Source organism: Vicia villosa, linkage group LG3 (genome assembly GCF_029867415.1).
Source record: "Vicia villosa cultivar HV-30 ecotype Madison, WI linkage group LG3, Vvil1.0, whole genome shotgun sequence".
NCBI lineage: Eukaryota > Viridiplantae > Streptophyta > Magnoliopsida > Fabales > Fabaceae > Vicia > Vicia villosa.
Window position 1 is genome coordinate 24781503 of NC_081182.1, and position 21750 is coordinate 24803252.

Sequence of the window (21750 nt, forward strand, 5' to 3'; positions counted from 1 at the left end):
CAAACAAACGGACAAGCGGAGGCCGCTAACCGAGTAATATTAAGGGGCCTCAAAAGAAGACTGGATGAAATAAAAAGGGGATGGGTCGACGAGCTACACAGCGTCCTCTGGGCCTACCGCACCACCCCACACTCCACCACCGGGGAAACCCCCTTGCGAATGACATACGGGACAGAGGCTGTGATCCCCGTCGAGATACATGTACCCTCAAGACGCACCGAAGAGCCCCTCGAAACAGAGGGCAACATCGAGGCAATTAGAGAAGAGCTCGACCTGGTCGAAGAAATCCGAACCGGAGCGGCTCTACGCGAAACCTTGCTTAAGCAAAAAATCGCCCTAAGGCATGACCCAAAAGTCATTAAAGGGGAATTCAAAGTAGACAGCCTAGTGCTCAAAAGAAACCACAAAGATTCCCGAGAAGGCAAATTGGCTGCAAATTGGGAAGGCCCCTATCGTGTCCGAGCAAGGACACAAAACGGGGCACTCTACCTAGAGGATTTGCAAGGAGAAGAACTCGCTCGACCTTGGAACGCTGAAAAACTTAAACAATACTACAGCTAAAAACACAGGTGCGGCCTGGTACATGCCGAGAACCTCTAACTGAAACAAAACGACAGAAGCCCGCTCTCTTAATCGAGCAGACTCCTTGTCCTTCGGGGAACCCGAATACCGAGCATCCCTGTCGTAAACACGTACCACGATGGCAGAACGCCCCGCTCGCGAGGGGACCTTTCACGCCATGAGCCCCGGAACTCAACACAACGAAATCCGAGACTCACCATATGCCAGGCACATGTCCCCGGCAATCGACCACAGTTCCACACACTTGGCGATCAATACATTATAAGTCGAGCAAACCTTCCAAACATGCAAAATAAACACACAAAACACAGCAATGGTACTTTATTGATCATTCATGAAGATTACAAAACAAACATCAAATGAAAAGAAAACACTTCACTCCTCTCGACGGGCAAATTCCTCCGAATAAAGATACTGATACCAATCTTCATCCCACTCGGTCTCGGAGCCATCAGCTTCAACCACAACCCTCACGCCAGATAACCGAGCTCGAACGTCCGGGTCCCGGGACCCTTGAGAACGAGAAGCAGAGCTGGTCGAAACCTGCTTCTTCTCCTTCTTCTCCTTCACCTTCTTCACTCCGCGAGAGCTCGAGGTTGAAGAAACCTTTTCTCCCTTAGCACCATCCATTCCTGCGTAAAAATGAAAAAGGAAGGCCAACGGTAGCCCTTGGGAAGTAAACAAGCTATTAATGAACTTTGGGAACTAGCGAAACGCCACCCAAGAAATCAGAACGCATGCACACAAACTTCAAAAAGAACAAAGGTGTTAAAAACTAAGTACTTTTAATTAAATCGGGCTAAATGCCCGGAAATGTGCCCAACTACGGTCACGAAGACCGAGCCGGTAATATGCTTACAAAATCAGAACGGGGGGCATTCCCCCCGGAACAGCAATACAAAACAAAAGGCTCACAGGCCCAACACTTAAACACTTAAACATAAAAAACCTTCAAGCACCTTCCTCCATCTGAACTTCCTCGGTTTCCTGAGTCGCTGGTCTGTCCCCGAAGACCGGAGAAACAATCTGGTCGCCCTCCACACGATGGTACGGCCTGGTGCCCTCGGTCACCAACTCCACCCCAGGATTCCTCAACTTAAGCTGGGCCACTGTGGAATTGTAGGTGTCCTCGGCAGCAGCGACACAATCACCCCCCAAAACTCTGATATACTGGATCAAATCCGCCCGGGTCAAGAGAACCCTTTCCTCCTCCGTCTCATCCTCAGCAGGAGCTTGAGATCGGCGAAGAGAAGCCTCCTTCACCGAGGAAGACAACATCACTCCATACAGGGTATGGGAGAGCAAGGTGTACTGACTCTGCACGTCCGCCAGGGCATCCTCCTTCGCTTTCAGCTGAGCCGTCACGGTCGCCAGCTCCTCACCCTGCTCCCTCAGCGACTAGTCTCGTTCCGCCAGAGCAGATGTCTTCACCTTAACATCCTCCTCGAGCATCCTCACTGCTTCCGCAGATAATGGCGCCGAACGAGCATAAAGGGTAGCCAGCTCAAGCACCCGAACCACAGCCGAAGCGTCCTGCACCAAGAATCTTTGCCGGACGGAGGGCTCCAAGCCTTCAATGTGAAGAGATTCAGCCCGAGGAATGGTCAGAGAGGGTCCTCCTTCAAAGAACCGGGGCTGGAGGAAGCATGAAGGGAGGGTAAAGATATCACCGGCCTCTTCCTGAGTCATATCCACAGCCTCGACCCTCTGCCGTTTGTGACGAACCAGCGCGTCCGGATCCGGCTGCTGACGAAGAGGGGAAGGAAGCACCGTGACCAGCCTCAGGGATTCACCCTGGTCAGAAGTTGGCGTCGGGGAACCAACAGCAGCTGGGGGGGAAGAGGAAGTGCCCGAACCCGTCGCCGGAGACCTCTGCACCATAGCCAACCTAGGACCTGCATTCTTCTTAACAATCCCCTTGGCCTTGCTCGCCTGTCTGAGCATCCGTTCGTGACGTGCCCGATCCATCGACTCTGCAAAAAGAATCAAAATAAAAACGTGAGGATCAGTCCGTCATAAGACCACTACCAAGAGCTACAACGACAAAATAACAAAGTTAAAATAACAAAACAAAGGGGAGAGGGGCAGATACCCAGATAGGCAAATGCGCCCTCATCAGTCCCACTAGCTAGAAGTTCCTTTATAGTGATCACGCTCGGCTCCCTAATGATCTCCCCATCTTCATCTACAACGGGCCTCCCTGAGCGGTCCACCTTGGCGACCGCAGAAAGGCCCTGCACGAAGTTCTGAAGGAGAGCATAATCCCCCCGAGCATCCTCATCCAAATCAGAAAGTTTTGTAATGTACTGGTCTGTGCCATACTCAAAGTGATCCCGAGACCAAAAAAATCTAAACTTATGTCTCCGAGTAGTGACTGGCTCCCCAATATCGTTAAGTACTGGACGACCATTGACATCCACCGTCGGAACCCTAGCAAAGAAACTATCTCGGGCCTCCCGAGACTGAGGACGGATGAGGAAGAAGCGGGGCTTATAACCCTTCAGGGAATCCGAGTAAGATTTGAAGATCTTCTTAGACTGCTTCAAGGACACCCATCCAAAGCGACCGTCCCTCACCGTGCGCTGCACGCAAAATATATAAAAGAACAAAGGGATGGTCGCCCCTATCTTCAAGTGAGAGCAAACCAACTCGAACGGCCGGATGAAAGCGATCGAATTAGGATGAAGTTGCGCAGGGTCCACCTCCAAGTGGTTAAGAACGGCTATCTGAAACTCTGAAAAAGGCACACGGAACCTCATCTCCCGGAAGACTACCTCGTACATGGGGAGCAGATCGGGGGTATATGCGTCACAGATACGATCCCGTTCAGCCGGGATAAGAACCGACCACCCATTTTTGGAGGTATCCCCAGAAGGGTCCACATAACCCCCGATCTCCGTGAAGATGTCCGAGTATCCTCCAGAAAATAACTCTCAACGTCAAGCGCTTCCTGGACCACCCAGGCCGACAGGGGCACCTCCTGCCGAGCCGGAGGAGTGGAGGACGACGAACCAGAGGCTGACGGGCGTCCCACTTCGGTCATATTTCACCTGAAACACAAGGGAGAATATTAAATTCGACAGTTAAATCAAATCCACCCTTCCACCACCGTTCAGAGTGAAAGGGCGCACCAACGGTCCAAAGACCGAACAGCCCGCGACCTTACCCCTATCCCAAAAAACAGAATCCGAGCAAAAGGAAAACACACACTACGCCATGACGGCCTACTCTCCTAGAAAAAACAATAAAAACTCAGTCAGGGTTGATCAATCATCCCAAACTGCCATCAAAAGGCTAAACGTTATCCTCAGGGAAAAATCAACCATACTCCGCCGTAAGCGACAGAAAAATCCTCCATCTCCGCCACCTATCGACAGTTTCATCCTATACCTTCGTCACAAATCATCCCTAAAACCTATCCTAAACACATGCAATTGATTCCTAACAAACATCGAAGCATGGAAAGCCATAAAACAATGCCAAAAACGAACTTACATGTAAGGTTTTTCGCGGATGAAGTGAAGAACAAGAAGGAGATCACCACAGCAAAACTCACGGTCTGCGGCAGAGAAGAGAAAACGGAGTAGATGAATTTGAAAATTTTGGGGAAAATGGCAAACCCTGGTATTTATAGGCTGTTAAAGATGTCACATGCGCCACACGTGCAACACTGAAACGGCATGGCCATCATTAACCCTAATGGCCAAGGTATAGGGTAGCCATCATTTCGCATTAAATACGACGTGCCCCCCCAACTAACTTCTCCAAAACGTTACGCTTCCTAACTCCCGGCCTGACCCTTCCTCTCCTCGGAAGTCTCAGGCCTATCCCCCTCGGATGCCCTGAGCGCGCGTCCCCGGCAAGTCCCCCGGATCAACTTCCTCTAAGTCGTCACTCCCACGAGCAGAAGAAACGACTTGGGGGGCTCCTATTCTGGGCCGACCCAATCGATCTAATTGGGCCAACCCAACCTTCGGCCCAAGGCGCTTTGAACCACGCATGGCGACCTCCTCCAGACCGCTCCGGGCAGACGCTTTGGACAACCGACCACGAGGCACACTCGTGCCCGGCAAACAACCAGCCCTCGTGTCACCAAAATCTCCGCTCCAAAAGACGGAGCCAATTTCGCATAAGGGCACCCTATAAATAGCCCTCTCATAACAGAGGGCAAGGTAATCTTTTCCACCCCCAAATTTTCTCACTTTGTTGTACCTTGTGAAATACCTACTTACTTTGGCATCGGAGTGCCTTGCAGGTACAACCCTTTTTTCCCATCAAGACTAAGAGCAATGTATGGAATGTTAAAATCCATTATTAAATATACCTTATTTCTAGTCAATTGGCAAGTGTATGTACAAGGATGCCTACGATGTCAACGTCATCCTAAACAATTCAAGAACTTCCTGCAAATAAAAAAAGAAAAACATAACCAAGAAAAATGTCAAATGTATATAAAATTCAATGACATTACATAAATGAAAGAAAACATATCTTATTATAATATGTATTATAAGAAGAAGTGGTGCATATCTTATCAATTTATTTATACTAATTTAGCAAATTACAAACTCTTATTTCACTAAAAATTAGTATAAGCCATATAAAAAACTATATCAGTTTATAATGAGAATGAGAAGTAACTTAATTCAGCAAAAATCTGCTCAAATCAACATCTATATCATAGTTCAAGCTCCTCCTTCTCCTTTTTCATTGTGAAATACAAGCACTAGTTTGTCCTATGAAACATCAAAACACAAATACAATAATAATAGAAGTTAGATATGAGAATAAGAAAGGTAGAGTTCAAAACCCCAATGCAGTAACAAGATTGAAGACACTAATTACTCTAGAATAGGAAATTGAACCAAATTTCGTAAATGTAGCAACCTGATTTTGTCAGGTTTCTTAAATTCGTGAGAACGATGTCGATCGCAGACAAAGAACGATGTTGATCGAAAACGGAGAACGATGTTGATCGGAAAACGGAGAACGATGTTGATCAGAAAAGGAGAACGATGTTGATCATAGACGAAGAACGGTGTTGATCGGAAACGAAAATTGATGTGTATCATACATACTGAGAGACAATGATGATGAACGAGACTCTAGCAATCCTGTAAATAATAAAGAAAAAATATGTAGTTAATAATATATTATATTATTAATTTGTTTATGTTTATAATTATAATATCTTATTAATATATGTTATTGAAATACTCTATATAACAATAATACTAGAAATTAATGAGCGAAAGAAAAACGGATAATAATGTTAAATAAACAAAGTAATTGTAATCTGTGAAAAAAAAAGTAATTGTAATAAATATAATATATGCAACTGCTTTAATAAGTTATTACTAGAAGTAAGAAAAAATTAATAAAGTAATTGTAATAATTAATATAATATATGCAACTGTTTTAATAACTTACTTGCAGGATACCCGTGCTATCGCACGGGGTCGTTTGGGTTTAATATTACGAGGATAAGATCTATCTTATAAAGTTATTCCGTATATATTTAAACAATACACATATTAATTGGATGACTATCGGAATAAAAATTAAACATGTAGTATGTTAAATAATAATTAACGATGTAAGAGCTAATAATACATCCAAATTTTAGCTCTTTAACTAAAACAATAATTACACGTCGCAATATGTCATTTGTCAGTTTTTAAATTTGTTTTACGGATCATAAACATTCACATAATCACAAATATAAACAAAAAAAAATGTAGCAACCTTTATGCATTGATTAAAGTAATATAACAACACTATACTTATTTAATCCAATATAAAAATACTTAGAACCCGTTTATAAAAACACTTATTTGATCCAACGCTGGGTAAAATAATTTTATAAAAATAATTAGTAGATTTTTCTTGTTTATTAAAATATTTGTAACTTGTTTCCGTTTATAAAAATAATTGTATCACCAATATACTTTTTCGCATTTATAAAAATATTTTTAACTTATTCACGTTTATAAATATAATTGTATCAATAGTAGACTTTTCCCGTTTATAAAGTTATTTGCAATTTATTTTCGTTTATAAAAATAATTGTATCAACAATAGTCTTTTTTGGTTTATAAAAAAATTGTATCAACAATAAACTATTTTTGTTTATAAAAATATTTGTAGCTTATTCCCGTTTATAAAAATATTTATATCAATAATAGACTTATTTTCGTTTATAAAAATATATGTAACTTGAAATATATATTTTGTTTAAAAAAGATTAAAATAAACTAAAATACTTTGTTGATTTATATATTATAATTCATATTTTGCAAAAAAATATGCGCGCACGCACACACATTTTTCAGATATAGAAGAAACAATTATCTCTCTTCCTATGTAGTTTTCCATAGTTTAATCTAACACTTAAATTAAGTGGTGGTGAGGGATTTAACTTAACCCTCGCCCTAGAAGTCACCTATTTTAGTTAGATTATAGTTATTATTAATCCTAGCATTAAATTTAAGAAAAGCAAATGTAATAATAAAAATACCAAAATAAGATTAGTTCTTTTTTTTCAAAGTGTCAAAAATACAAAATTTAGTGATTGATTAAATCTAAAATGTGTTTCACGCAAGGAGATAGAAACACTATTCTCTTGGCTAGCAAAAGGATAGCCTTTCATTGCCGTCATGTTCTTACAAATGGCATATGCAGCTATGAACATCAGGATCAAAATATCAATGGAACGTAGCATGCACAGTTACGTCTTCGTTTTCTATCGATATGCCAATGCTTTCATGGTAATTACGTCATTCGCATGTCTGTATGAAAGGTAATCAATTCTTTTGTCTCTATCTTTTGTTTTTTTTAATATAAATTTATTTTAATAATAAATTTATTAAAATCCCCTCCCCACGAACTCTTGAGAATCCAAGCATCTTTCTCAAAACCAAATGGGAGAACGTCATATCTAAGCCGTCATTATAATATATGTTTGGACAAGAGACAACGCTCGTAAATGTCGCCAGTTTTTAGTTATTGATAGCAATTTTATCAAATAAAGCATAAGTTAGAAATTTTTTATTCAATTTATATAAAAGTAATGAAAGATGATCGGATAAATATATCACATATTTAAAATTCTTTTGTCAAAAACATTTAATTGTCTAATAGATGGCCATTTTTTGCTATTTGACCTTTATACGTGGCAAGCATACTAAAATAAAAAATGAAAGCTGCAATTTTTGTTTTGTCACGTAAGAATGGTCTTTTTCTCGCATTGCTCCAAAATGAAGTAGATATTCCATTGCAATGGTTGCCAACTCATCAATACAACCAATGTCACATGCTCTATATCCCTCTTGATACACTGTAAAAATTTTAAACCATTAATTCTTAATTGTATATATCTTGATGAACAACACATAAAATTGAAGACATGAAAATATAGTAACATTACAAGTATCTATAAAATTAACCAAAAATCAATATTCTATAAATTATTATAATTAACTAATGGTATAATGAGAAATTGAAAACTCTATTATAATATTTAAAACTACGTTCAATTCTATTATAAAAATATATATAATTTTTAAAGAATATTAAATTACTAATTTTTTTAAATATTAATCAAATAATAATAATAATAATCTCAACAATGGAAAATAGATGAACTCCTTCCAAAACTCTCGTCGTGCTAAAATCCCTACAGGAACCACAAACATATCCTAATAACAAAAATTAAATTAATGATACAAAATTTCAATTATTATGATAAAAAACGATTTAATTATACGATATACCTAATTTTTAACATGGGTGACAACTCCTTTGTCATGTCAATCAAAATCTTCCGGAAAATTATTGGTAGGAAGGATTAAAGCGTTACGAGTGTGAGGCCAAAAGCGGAAACTTTCCTTAGAGCCGAGAAGCTACCCACAGTTTCCATTAGGTCAGAGTACTTTGTCACTTTGTGATCAGCATAAGGATGCTTTTGGTTTAGTTTGGAAGGAGCTTGTGGCATTGCAATTTGCAATGAAGCCATCTTATCCTAATTGATATTATATCTTTGTCTAAAAAATTAAAATAAATTAAAATAATTTATTGATTTATATATTATAATTCATATTTTGCAAAAAAATGTGCGCGCATGCACACACATTTTTCATATATAGAAGAAACAATTATCTCTCATCCTATGTAGTTTTCCATAGTTCAATCTAACACTTAAATTAAGTGGTGGGTGAGGGATTTAACTTAACCCCACCCTAGAAGTCACCTATTTTAGTTAGATTATGGTTTTTAATAATCTTAGCATTAGATTTAAGAAAAGAAAATGTAATAATAAAAATATCAAAATAAGATTAGTTCTTTTTTTTTTGAAGTGTGAAAAATACAAAATTTAGTGCATTGGTTAAATCTAAAATGTGTTTCAGGCAAGGAGATGGACAATGGGGAAACACTATCCTCCTGACTAGCAAAAGGATAGCCATTCACTGCTGTCATGTTCTTACAAATGGCATATGCGGCTATGAACATCATGATTAAAATATCCATGGACCATGGCATACACAGTTACGTCTTCGTTTTCTATCGATATGCCACTGCTTTCACGGTAATTACGCCATTCGCATTTCTGTATGAAAGGTGATCAATTCTTTTGTCTCTATCTTTTTTTATTAATATAAATTTATTTTAAATAATATAATATTAATTTTCTAATTGAAATATATAATGAGAGAAGCCTTACATTTTAACCACAGAAAAGTCAGAAGAATCCTTCCTCTTCCAAATCCCCTCCCCACACGAACTCTTGAGAATCCAAGCATATTTCTCAAAACCAATTGGGAGAACGTCATATCTAAGCCGTCATTATAATATATATGTCGCCAATTTTTAGTCATTGATAGCAATTTTACCAAATAAAGCATAAGTTAGAAAATTTTCATTCAATTTATATAAAAGTAATGAAAGATGATCAGATAAATATATGACATAATTAAAATTCTTTTGTCAAAAACATGCCTAATAGATGGTCATTTTTAGCTATTTGACCTTCATATGTGGCAACCATACTAAAATAAAAAATGAAAGCTACAATTTTGGTTTTGTCAAGTAAGGATGGTCTTTTTCTCGCATTGCTCCAAAATGGAATAGATATTCAATTGCATTTGTGGCCAACTCATCAATACAACCAATGTCACATGCTCTATATCCCTCTTGATACCCTGTAAAAATTTTAAACCATTAAGTCTTAATTGTATATATCTTCATGAACAACACATAAAATTGAAAACATGAAAATATAGTAACATTACAAGTATCTATAAATATAAAGTTAACCAAAAATCAATATTCTATAAATTAGTATAAATAACTAATGATATAATGAGAAATTGAAAACCCAATTATAATATTTAAAACTACGTTCAATTCATTTATAAAAATATATATAATTTTTAAAGAATATTTAATAACTATTTTTTTAAATATTATTCAAATAATAATAATAATCTTAACAATGGAAAATAGATGAACTCATTCCAAAACTCTCGTCGTCCTAAAATGCCAACAGGAACCACAAACATATCCCTAATAACAAAAATTAAATTAACGATATAAAATTTCAATTATTATGATAAAAACGATTTAATTATACGAGATACCTAATTTTTAACATGGGTGACAACTCCTTTGTCATGTCAATCAAAATCTTTCGAAAAATTGTTGGTAGGAAGGATTAAAGCGTTACGAGTGTGAGGCCAAAAGCGGAAACTTTCCTTAGAGCAGACATGCTACCCACGGTTTCCATTTGGTCAGAGTACTTTGTCACTTTGTGATCAGCATAAGGATGCTTTTGGTTTAGTTTGGAAGGAGCTTGTGGCATTGCAATTTGCAATGAAGCCATCTTATTCTAATTGATATTATATCTTTGTCTAAAAATTTTAAATTTCTAAATAGTTATAACTTGAATTATATATTTTCTTTAAGAAAGATTAAAATAAATTAAAATAATTTGTTGATTTATATATTATAATTCATATTTTGCAAAAAAAAGTGCGCGCATGCACACACATTTTTCATATATAGAAGAAACAATTATCTCTCTTCCTATGTAGTTTTCCATAGTTTAATCTAACACTTAAATTAAGTGGTGGGTGAGGAATTTAACTTAACCCTCACCTTAGAAGTCACCTATTTTAGTTAGATTATGGTTTTTATTAATCTTAGCATTAGATTTAAGAAAAGTAAATGGAATAATAAAAATACCAAAATAAGATTAGTACTTTTTTCAAAGTGTCAAAAATACACAATTTAGTGCATTGATTAAATCTAAAATGTGTTTAAGGCAAGGAGATGGACAATGGGGAAACACTATCCTCCTGGCTAGCAAAATAGCCATTTATTGCTCTCATTGTCTTACCAATGGCATATGCAGCTATGAACATCATGATCAAAATATCCATGGACCGTGGCATGCACAGTTACGTCTTCGTTTTCTATCGATGTGCCACTGCTTTCATGATAATTACGCCATTCACATTTCTGTATGAAAGGTAATTAATTCTTTTGTCTCTATCTTTTGTTTTTTAATATAAATTTATTTTAAATAATATAATATTAATTGTCTAATTGAAATATATAATGAGAGAAGCCTTACATTTTAACCACGACAAAGTCAGAAGAATCCTTCCTCTTTCAAACCCCCTCCCCAGAAACTCTTGAGAATCCAAGCATCTTTCTCAAAACCAATTGGAAGAACGTCATATCTAAGCCGTCATTATAGTATATGTCGCCAATTTTTTAATTAATTAATTTTATTTAATTAGTTTTATTTAAATAATACAAAATAAAATAGAAACCTTAAATTTCTTTTTTAATTAATTAATTTTATTTAAATAATTTAGTTTTACTTTAGAATTAATTTAGATTGTCTACTTTATAAAAAAATTAAAATATAATTTTATACCTATGTAAATACACCAATTTGTACATGGATCAAACTTTCTTTCACAAAATCAAAACATTTTCTTATTATTTATAAAATAAAAACAGTTAACCAATGCAAAGCTTCATCTTTATTGAGTAATAATAATATTTTGAAAAGTTAATTGTTTAGAGCGCTCCCATAATGGCCTTTAGTTGATTTGTATTTATAATTTATAACTAGGTTAATTTTCATTGGGGATGGTTTTATTTTAAATAGGATAGTTATTTATAAATTATTGTATATTAAACTCCCTCCGTTTCTTTTTATGTTTCGTTTTAAATGAATTTGTTTTCCTATTTAAATGTCGTTTTATAATTTAATGTAATGATTTGTCAATTATATCCTTATTTTCTCAATAACTCCACCTCACATTTTTCAATTAGTTATTGGAAAAAGAGAGTGTATAATTGAATTTATTTGGAAAGAGAAAAATAAATAAGGGTATAATAGGAAAAATAACTCTAACAATCCACCATCTTGGTTGAAGAGCTTTATACTAAAATGACACTTAAAAAGAAACGGAGGGAGTAGTTCCTTAGTTCACAATGAATCCTACAAACAATACACGGCCATCTTCCTCAAAAATGTCAAATTTTGACATTGAGAGCGGTTGACTTCTTCATGAGTGTGAGGACGCTACAAGAGTTTCAACTGCAATCGATCAACATTTGAGCAGTTTACTTGCAGTCAACCTCTTGGTGTGACGTGGACTCTTCTTAGTCGTTTCTGTTCAGCGGAGCTTAAAGAATCGCATATAATGTGATCCTAAAGAAGATGTTATGAAGAAGCTCATAAAATATGAGATATTCTCATAGTTAAAAGGAAAGAAACTTTCAAAACACCTTTCAGGGAGCTCGTTTATAGGTTTCTCACCATGCTTTCCTTAGCGACATTTCTTTTGGCGGCTGTATTCATGATGCTCTCCTTTATGGAGATCGCGCAGATCAAATTATGAATGTTCTCTAGTGGAAGTTTTTTTTTGTGTGTAAGCAAGTATATAATATAGTAGAGAACTAAAGGTTCTCAAAACCTGTTTACACAAGAACGGGAAAATCCCGCCAAAAGAGAAATTACAAATCAATTAGAATTACGAAAGGTATAACAAATGATCTTTGTTAAATTCGTAAAAACTACAAATGGAATGTGTAATTTCTCCTATAAAACTCCATTTCCAAACCAAAGATTTTATATCCCATACCGTATTATTCACATTCCAACCTTCATCTCTAAAGCATGAATTTTATGTTCTTTATTGATAGTCTAGCATGTATTTTATATGGTTATGAGATTTTGGTTATTATTTTAGTGTTGAAACTCTGATTTAATGTGTATTTTCTTATTTATAAGTTAAGAATGTTTGTAATTTTATTTTTTCTCTAAGTTACTTTTTAGCACCAAGTTACTTTTTAGCAGAGTCGTCTCAAACTTTTGAGAGGCCCTGTGTAAGAAGTTGAAGTTATCTACAATTAAATCATGGAATTTTTTTAAGGGGCCCTATTTGTAGCACCAAGTTACTTTTTAGCAGAGTCGTCTCAAACTTTTGAAAGGCCTTGTGTAAGAAGTTGAAGTTATCTACAATTAAATCATGAAATTTTTTTAAGGGGCCCTATTTAAATGTAAATTAGCAGTGAAATATATAATCGGAGGCCCTTTTTGTCATAACTTAAACATGAAAAAGTGTGAGGCCCTGTGCTGTAGGTCACCTTGCACGCTCTCAAAGACGGCCCTGCTTTTTAGTATATTTAAATATACTTTGACGTGAGATGTAATTTTTGTTTTTGCTTAATAGTAATTTTGACGTGAGATGCAAAAAAATTCTGCTTAGTAATTTTGTAGTGCTATAGTAACTTTGACGTGAAATGCAAAAAATTTATTTTCTATTTTACAATATACTAACTAACAATTTTCATAAATTAATACCGCACAACATAAACAAAAAATTCCTTGCAATTCATAGTAGGAATTCAAGATTGAAATTTAAAATATTACTATCTTCACTTTCAAGAAGATAAATGAATTGGTAAATCCAATGCTGTCAATATGAACACCCAGATGGATGCATTAACCACATTGAACTACATAGATTAACATGTCTTGTAGCCCTGCGTTGCCAGTTAGGGAGAACAAAAAAATAGCCCTAAAACTTTCTCGTAAGAAATGTTATGGTTAACATGGTTCTATAAAAAAAGATATAATATAAGGTCCACTTGTGAAATTAAATTGAGAAAAACATTACATCAATAATGTTAAGGGCTGTTTGTTTAGCTTATTTTAAGACAGTGGCAGAACCAAGAATTTTATGTAGTCTGGGCAAAAAATTTAACTGCACGTTACATGTGACAATATATAAATAGTCATAAAGTGTGCTACATAAGAGAGATGAAATTTAACCTGCGATTAGTGTGCTAAATAAAATTAAGAGGTAAATGCCCTCTCCGAGACTTCTTTGCGGTAAATGTTCGAATAATATCAACATCTTTAAGTGACTTGAATATCTCCTGCCCGGTGTAACATATCATCAAGTCATTGAACCACACATCGTTGATCTTGTTGCGCAAATTAGACTTGATAATCTTCATTGCTGAAAAAGCTCTTTCAACAGATGTTGTCGACACCGGCAATATCAAAGCCAACTCAATGAGCTTGTGGACTAATGGAAATACCAAATGTTTCTCAACTTGAACCATCTTCATAGCCAAACTTTGAACATCTTCACAAGAAGTAAAGGAAGCATGCCTTTTCACTTGATGTGCATAAGTCTCAAGTTGCTCCCTTATTGTTCCACGGTCATCATCAGAAAAATCTGCATGATAAATATTAACAAGACGGGCAAGCTTATCAATATCAAACTTGGAAAAAGAGTTCTTAGGGTCAAGACATGAGAAGCAATCCAGCACAACGTTACTTCCTTCACTAAATCGGTGATTCATCTCCACACATATTTTGTCGATAGCAACATAAAAAATCTTTGCATCGTAATGGTGAAGATTAGTGACAGTCCTCCCTTCTCTTCTTGAACGACCCCGAACCGGTATTTCTTCATCCATATTTGGCACTAGAATACTTTGAGTAAAACAAAATTCTTGGACATCAATAAACAAATCATCCCAACCACACTCTCTCAATGTAGCCAACCGAACTTTAACATCATCAACTAATTCCATAGCAAGCACAATATTAAGATCTTTTGTTTGCAAGATTTTTGAAAGTTCATTTGTGATACCAAACAACTTTAACATAAGCTTCAAAATGAAATAAAACTTAAAGCTCTCCATTTTTCTATCAAACCCACCGCTTGAGATTGTCCACGTCCATCTTCATCAACAATACTAAGCACCTCTAACACGGAGGACCACATCTGATCCAATCGAATCAAGGTAGTATAATATGAGTCCCATCTAGTATCCCCGGGTCTAGCGAGACTAGATGATTGGTGCAAGCCCTTTCCTTGAGATATCTCACCACTCGCAAGTCTATTCAAAATATCTTGGTGTTGTGCCTCCTTCAAAGCATCCTTTCTCTTGCAAGATGCACTTGTTGTGGTTACAATCAAGGAGATGTACTCAAAGAAATCATGAATAGATGAGCAACTATTAGTAACGGACACAACCATCAATTGTAAACGGTGAGCATAACAATGGACATAGAAAGCATAAGGGTTTTCATCTAGAATCTTTCTTTGCAAACCATTAAACTTACCTCTCATATTTGAAGCCCCGTCATATCCTTGCCCTCGTATCCTTGAAATAGATAACGTGTGACGATCGAGAATACCATAAGTTGCATCCTTCCACTCATTGTATTCAATCCATGTATAATTCTTATACCATGCTTTACAAAATGCTCTTGAAGACTTTCCAAATTAAGTACGAGTAAATCTTGCTAAATCTGGTTGCGTTGGACCCTTCAATATATATGCCCTCCTCACTTGGTCTTGAATATCCGGAGCATACTCATGAATTTGTTTCCTACATCCTGGATCACACACAATCTCATTTGGATTAAACTCATTGACCACATTAGGGGGGCATTTCTTCTACTTCAGCTTCCGGTTGCTTAACATTCACTTTCTCAATACTTGTTCTAGGAACCAAAAACCTCCTCATCTCTGAAATTTAATAATTCAATGAAAAAAAACTTTTAAATAAACAATTTGTAACACACAAATTGACAAGACCAAATAATTAAATTAAATAAATAAATTGTAACAACAAAGTTATTTTATTTAATTATTATAGTATTTTTGGAGTAATTCTTTCTATTAGTAATATTTTGACAAAGTTAAACATGAAAGTGGTAGAGTGGCTCAATTAAAATTATTAACATATACTATAAAATGCTGGTCACGTTTGAATTATTGTATATTATTCTCCTTTGTTTGGAAGTTGCAATCTATAAAAACTAAAGTATGTGTACAAAATATTTCCACAATCATATTTCATAGCACATAGAAACCATAATTACTAATCTTTGAATATCTGAAACATGCATTGCCAAAAGGCATCTGATCCCTTTTTAAGTTTTGCAATCTGATCCCCTATAAAAACTAACCTATATAATATATAATATAATATAATAATAATATGTTGTTATAATAAAAAGAAAAGTTATCTTTGGAATGATATAGCCCTTCTAAAGTGCTTGTGGAATCTGAGTTTAAAGGCAGATAACATTTGGATCAAGTGGGTGCATGCTCATTACCTAAAACAGAAGAATCTTATGGAGATTGACATGAGAAGTAGTTACTCTTGGGTGTTTAAGAAAATTCTGCGGTTAAGAGAACTAATACCGAGCCTGCAACCTTTATGGAATAACATGATTCAAAAGAAAAAGTTTTGTATGCAGCTTCTGTATACTAGGATGTTGGGTACGGATAGAGTGCCTTGGAGATACGTTTTACAGAACAATAGTGCAAGACCTAGAGCCATTACCACCACGTGGATGGCTTGCCATGGTAGATTGGGCACGAAGGATAGACTGAACAAGATTGGCTTGATAACAGACCGGGTTTGTAGCCTTTGTAATATGTGTGATGAGTCACTTGATCACCTCATGTTTGGCTGTAGCATTACAAAGGATATTTGGAAATTTGTCCTCCACTGGCTTGGCATTCAACATGATCCACAACCATGGTCTACTGAGATTTGTTGGATTACTAATATGATTGGGAAGAAAGGTTGGAGATTTAAGGTCCTGAAGGTAGCTGTGGCCGAAACCATCTATGGTGTTTGGCAATATAGAAATGACATCATTTTTAGAGGAAATACTTATAGAAGCACATGTATAGATATTGGAGATAGAATCATAGAGAAAGTGATATATAGAGGGTGGTACTCCCCCAAACTAAGAAAACATATAGCTTCTTTAATGTGTTAGCTAGGTAGTGTTGTTGGTATTTTGGATGGTTGGATCTTTGATCACCTATGTAATTAGATAGTTTTTTGAATTAATAAAATATCCTTGATTCAAAAAAAAAAAGAAAAGTTAAGAGAAGTAAAGTACTTGTACCTTACTTATAAACTATCTCAACTTACCACCATTCCACTTTACAATTGATGTTAACTATTTCATTCACATTTATTATCTAGTTTATTATTTCTAAAAAACATTAAAAAAAAATCATCTTCATCAGAACAACATCCGGTCTGCACCCATCCAACCACATCTTCTCATACTCTCGTTATCTCCACACTCATCCTTCACTAGTTCTCTCAACTTCCAAAATGGATCTAGCATAATCATGTAATGAATAGATATACAGAGACGGTGTTTGTTTGGAATAGCTTAATCATGTAATGAATAGATCTTGAGTTTGTTACGATTTACGTTTTGCAATTGTATAGTGATAACACGAAATTATATAGTATATTTGATTTGATTTACATAAATAATGTTTTTATTTTCTTTTAATTATCTCATTTCATTTTAGTATTATGCCGGTATTTTTATTGTTTCAGATATTTAGGATATTCGAAGACTAGTTGAGGAAAGGAAAGAAATCGAGAAGAAATCGTTCAAAAAGCCAAAGAAATGGAAGGGAGGTTATATAACAAGAGGGAGGTGAAGAAGAAAAGAAATAAGTTAAAAGGCCGAGCCCACCTCACAAGTGGAGGCGCCCGCCTCCAAGGCCACTAGGGCCCACATCTCCACCACCCAAAAGATGAGACGCCCGTTTCAAGGCCACGTCTCCATTTGAGACGCCCATCTCCATCTTGTTGAGACGCCCGTCTCCGTCTCCATCTCCTATATTTTTGCTGCACGTTCCAGACTCCCACGTCTCTTATATTTTTGCTGCACGTTGCAATCAACCAACCAAGTCCACTCACCCCATGATTTTCTCAACTTCTCCAACCATGATCTCCACTACCTCTCACATGATAACTTCCAACAATTATCACTATATAAAGAGAGGAGTATTCATGTAAAAAATGTTGTCAAGATCGCGATCCAGATCGTGGAATCGCACGATTTTGCGATCTCAATCACCTCCACCGATCTGGATCATAAGCAAGATCGTTTTTAGCTCTGATTTGCAAATCTGAGAGTAGAATCGTGCAAATCCAGAAAATATTGGGATTAGTTAACGGGTCAAGTGCGACCCGGTTTACAACCTGTATGCTATAAATACATAAATACCTAATTTTTTCAATAGCTCTGAATCCGAACCGGTGGGCTTCTGCAAATTCGGCGACATAGACTTCAATATTCTCAAATTTTGCTGTTGGAGAAGAAGAAGTAAGCAAGCTCGTTTATGGTTTTTGTGCTCTGCTTTTCGTTTTTGTTTGTGTGTGTTCATCTTCTCCAGAATATACGTTACTATTTTATTATTGAATATTGTTTGGTTTTTATCTCTTGAAAGTTCATGTGAGTGTATTCATTATTCAATGTACTATTATCTTTTCAAAATAATATATAATAATGGTCAATTGAAATTATTTTTTTTTTGACAGAAATGGTCAATTGAAATAGGAGCTAGGAAACGTCACCGTCACCGTATTCATTCAATGTATTATCGGTAGGAAGCATCACAGCTCACGCCTCCCAGGCTTTATTGGCTTGTTCCAAATTTATTTGTATTATAATATATTCTAATATATGATATTTTTTAAAATAATAGACTTTATAATATTATATATTTTCAGAGTATGTGTCGTGTGTAACTGCAGAGTATATTTTCAGATTTTATAATATTCTAATAAATGATATGTTTTTAAAATAATAGACTTTATAATATTATATAATAATACAAATTTTCTTCTTCACGTGACAGTGCTTTAATTTTTTTAATTATTTTTATTTCTCAAATATTCATACAGAATATTTTTTCAATTCAATATGTTAATTATATTATAAATATATTATAAACACAAATGAATATAGGTTTAAAGAAGAGTTATTTATTTTTTTTAATTAGTTTATTTATCTGTGGTTTTTATAAAAATTGTTTTTTAAATTTACTTATTTATTTATATATATTTGTAAGATATTCTTTTACATTCTTTCTTTTATTTTTTTATTACTACATGTTTTAATTTTCAAAAAATATTTGTATTATTAATTATTTTTATATAAAAGTTATTTGCTTTAATTTTTTTGTTAATGGAACAGATGACTGGTGGTAGTAGTAGTATGTCGGTTCCTCCAACAAATTCAAGTGTTAAAAATGTGAGAAAAAGTTAAGTCGCAAAAAATGCTCCCGGTCAGAGACAAGATGTGGGATGGCAACATGGCACTCCCGTAAACGATGGATCAAGAAAGATCAAGTGCAACTATTGTCATGAAGAGTATAGCGGCGGTGTTTTTCGATTTAAGCATCATTTAGCTGGGACAAATAGTAATGTTGAACCCTGCCTATCTGTTCCTGATGAAGTTCGCAAAGAAATGTTTACCATTGTTCATAAATTGGAAACCCAACTCATCAAGAAGAGAACTCTATGTGAAGATGTAGTAGAGGTTGATGTGGAAGATGGTAAGAGAAAAAAAGCTGAATCTTCAAGTATTGCAAATATTTTCAAGAGGGGGATAACTTCTCAATCAACTATCAACGATGCTTTTAAGAAAAATAGGATACTGACCTACAAGTTGCAACTTATTTTTACAACAATGCTATCTCCTTTAACGTTGTAAAAGATGAAGAATTTATAAAGATGTGTGAAATGATTGCCCGATATGGTAAAGGATATAAGCCACCATCTTATCATGACATTCGAGGTAAACATTTAAAGACAAAAGTTGAGTCAATAAACGGCATATTGGTGGAGCATAAAGCTGCTTGGAAAAAATTTGGATGTACAATAATGAGTGATGGATGGACTGACCAAAAGAGGAGGACTATCATAAAATTTTTAGTCAATAGTCCTATGGGAACTTTCTTTTTAAAATCAATTGATGCATTTGGAATTTCAAAGACAGTTGATAAAGTTTTCAAAATTCTGGATGACATCGTTGAGGAAGTGGGGGTAGAAAATGTTGTTCAAATTGTAACAGATAATGCTGCAAACTATAAGTTGGTTGGGCAAATGTTGATGGACAAGAGGAAGATGCTTTATTGGACACCTTGTGCAGCTCATTGCATTGATCTAATGTTAGAGGATTTTGAGAGCAAAATACCTATGCATAAGGAGATTATTGCTTCGGGTAAAAAGATCACAACTTACATTTATGCTAGGACGGGTCTTATAACTTTGTTGCATCATTATACTGCAAGAGGTGAGTTGATAAGACCTGGTGTCACTCGCTTTGCAACATCATATTTGTGTTTGGGTTGCTTGAATGATAAGAAAGGAGAATTGTATAGGATGTTCACTTCTAAGGAATGGAAGGATAGTAAATTTGCCAAGACAAAAGATGGGAAATTAGTTGAAAATATAGTCACAAACAGGGACTTTTGGAAGAATTTGGTTATTTGCCTTAAGGGTGCTTTTCCATTACTTAAAGTCTTGCGTATGGTGGATTCTGATGAGAAGCCAGCCATGGGCTATATCTATGAAGCAATGGATCATGCAAAAGAGAAAATTCAAACTAGCTACAATAATAAGAGAAAAAGGTACAATTTTATAAAATATCTTAGATTTATTTATTTCATATAAATAATATATAAGTATTTATTTATGAACTAATTTAATCTTTTCTTTCTCAAGCTACCAACCTTTATGGAAGATTATAGATGACAGATGGGACAAACAGTTGCATAGGGCTTTGCATGCTGCGGGTTACTATCTTAATCCAATGTTGCATTACAAACCTAATTTCAAAGCAGATAATGAAGTTAAACAGGGGATGTATGCATGTTTAGAAAGGATGATGGGAGGAGACATGGATATGGTGAATAAAATTGATGGTCAGCTTGAGGATTTTAAGAGTAAAAAAGGGTTCTTTGGGAGTGAAATAGCTCAACATGGACTAGAAAACAAGACACCGACTCAATGGTGGGAATATTAAGGTGATGCACGCCTGGAACTGCAAAACTTTGCTATTCGTGTGTTAAGTTTGACCTGCAGTTCTTCTGGCTGTGAGAGAAACTGGAGTGCTTTTGAGATGGTATGTTTTCAAATTATCATATATATTTTTTATAGCTACTATATCTTATGCATTTTAATTTAATATTTCCCATTTTAAGGTTCATACGAAGAAAAGAAACCGGTTGAAACAAAAGACTATGAACGATCTTGTGTATGTGATGGTAAATACAAGATTGACCAAGAATAAGGCTGAAAGGAAAAAGCGAGATCTAACAATCGATGATTTCCAAGATGATGATGATTGGTGGTGTGTTGCTGAGGAAGAAAATGCAGGTGGTAATCATGTAAATGTGGCTGATTTAGACGAAGATTTGATGCAAAGTACTGGTGTTAAATCAACTGCACATGTAGATGAATTTGATGTCTTTGAAACTATAGAAAGTGACAATGAAGAAGAAAATTCAGACGAAGGTGATGGAGAAGATGATGATGATGATGATGATGATGATGATAATGGTGGAGGAGATGATGAGATTAGTGAAGATGAAGGAGATGACATTATGGGGGATAATCCAAATTATCAGCGTATTTATGATTTGTACTAGCCTCTATAATTTGAGTATTTTATTTTATGGACTTTGTTATTTTAGGTTTAAGATTTGAGACTTTTAATTTTATGTTTTCAATTTAGACTTTATGGGTTTATATTTAATATTCAAACTTATGCACTATTAAATATATAATATA

At 35.4% G+C, this 21750-nt stretch overlaps 2 protein-coding genes and 1 pseudogene across 2 annotated transcripts; 1 reads left to right on the plus strand and 2 right to left on the minus strand.

Moving 5' to 3' along the window:
* Positions 1-9662: 9662 nt before the first annotated feature.
* LOC131657730 (uncharacterized) lies at positions 9663-14706 on the minus strand. Its single transcript, XM_058927095.1, has 3 exons — positions 14206-14706; positions 9870-9875; positions 9663-9779 (listed from the first exon to the last, which is right to left on the minus strand). Exons 1-3 carry the CDS (start codon positions 14704-14706, stop codon positions 9663-9665), a joined length of 624 nt encoding a protein of 207 aa, XP_058783078.1.
* An 80-nt stretch (positions 14707-14786) lies between these two features.
* LOC131657731 (uncharacterized) lies at positions 14787-15248 on the minus strand. The gene has a single exon (XM_058927096.1). The coding sequence runs from the start codon at positions 15246-15248 to the stop codon at positions 14787-14789; it is 462 nt and encodes a 153-aa protein (XP_058783079.1).
* Positions 15249-19141: 3893 nt separating this feature from the next.
* LOC131657732 (uncharacterized) lies at positions 19142-21608 on the plus strand (annotated as a pseudogene).
* Positions 21609-21750: the final 142 nt, after the last annotated feature.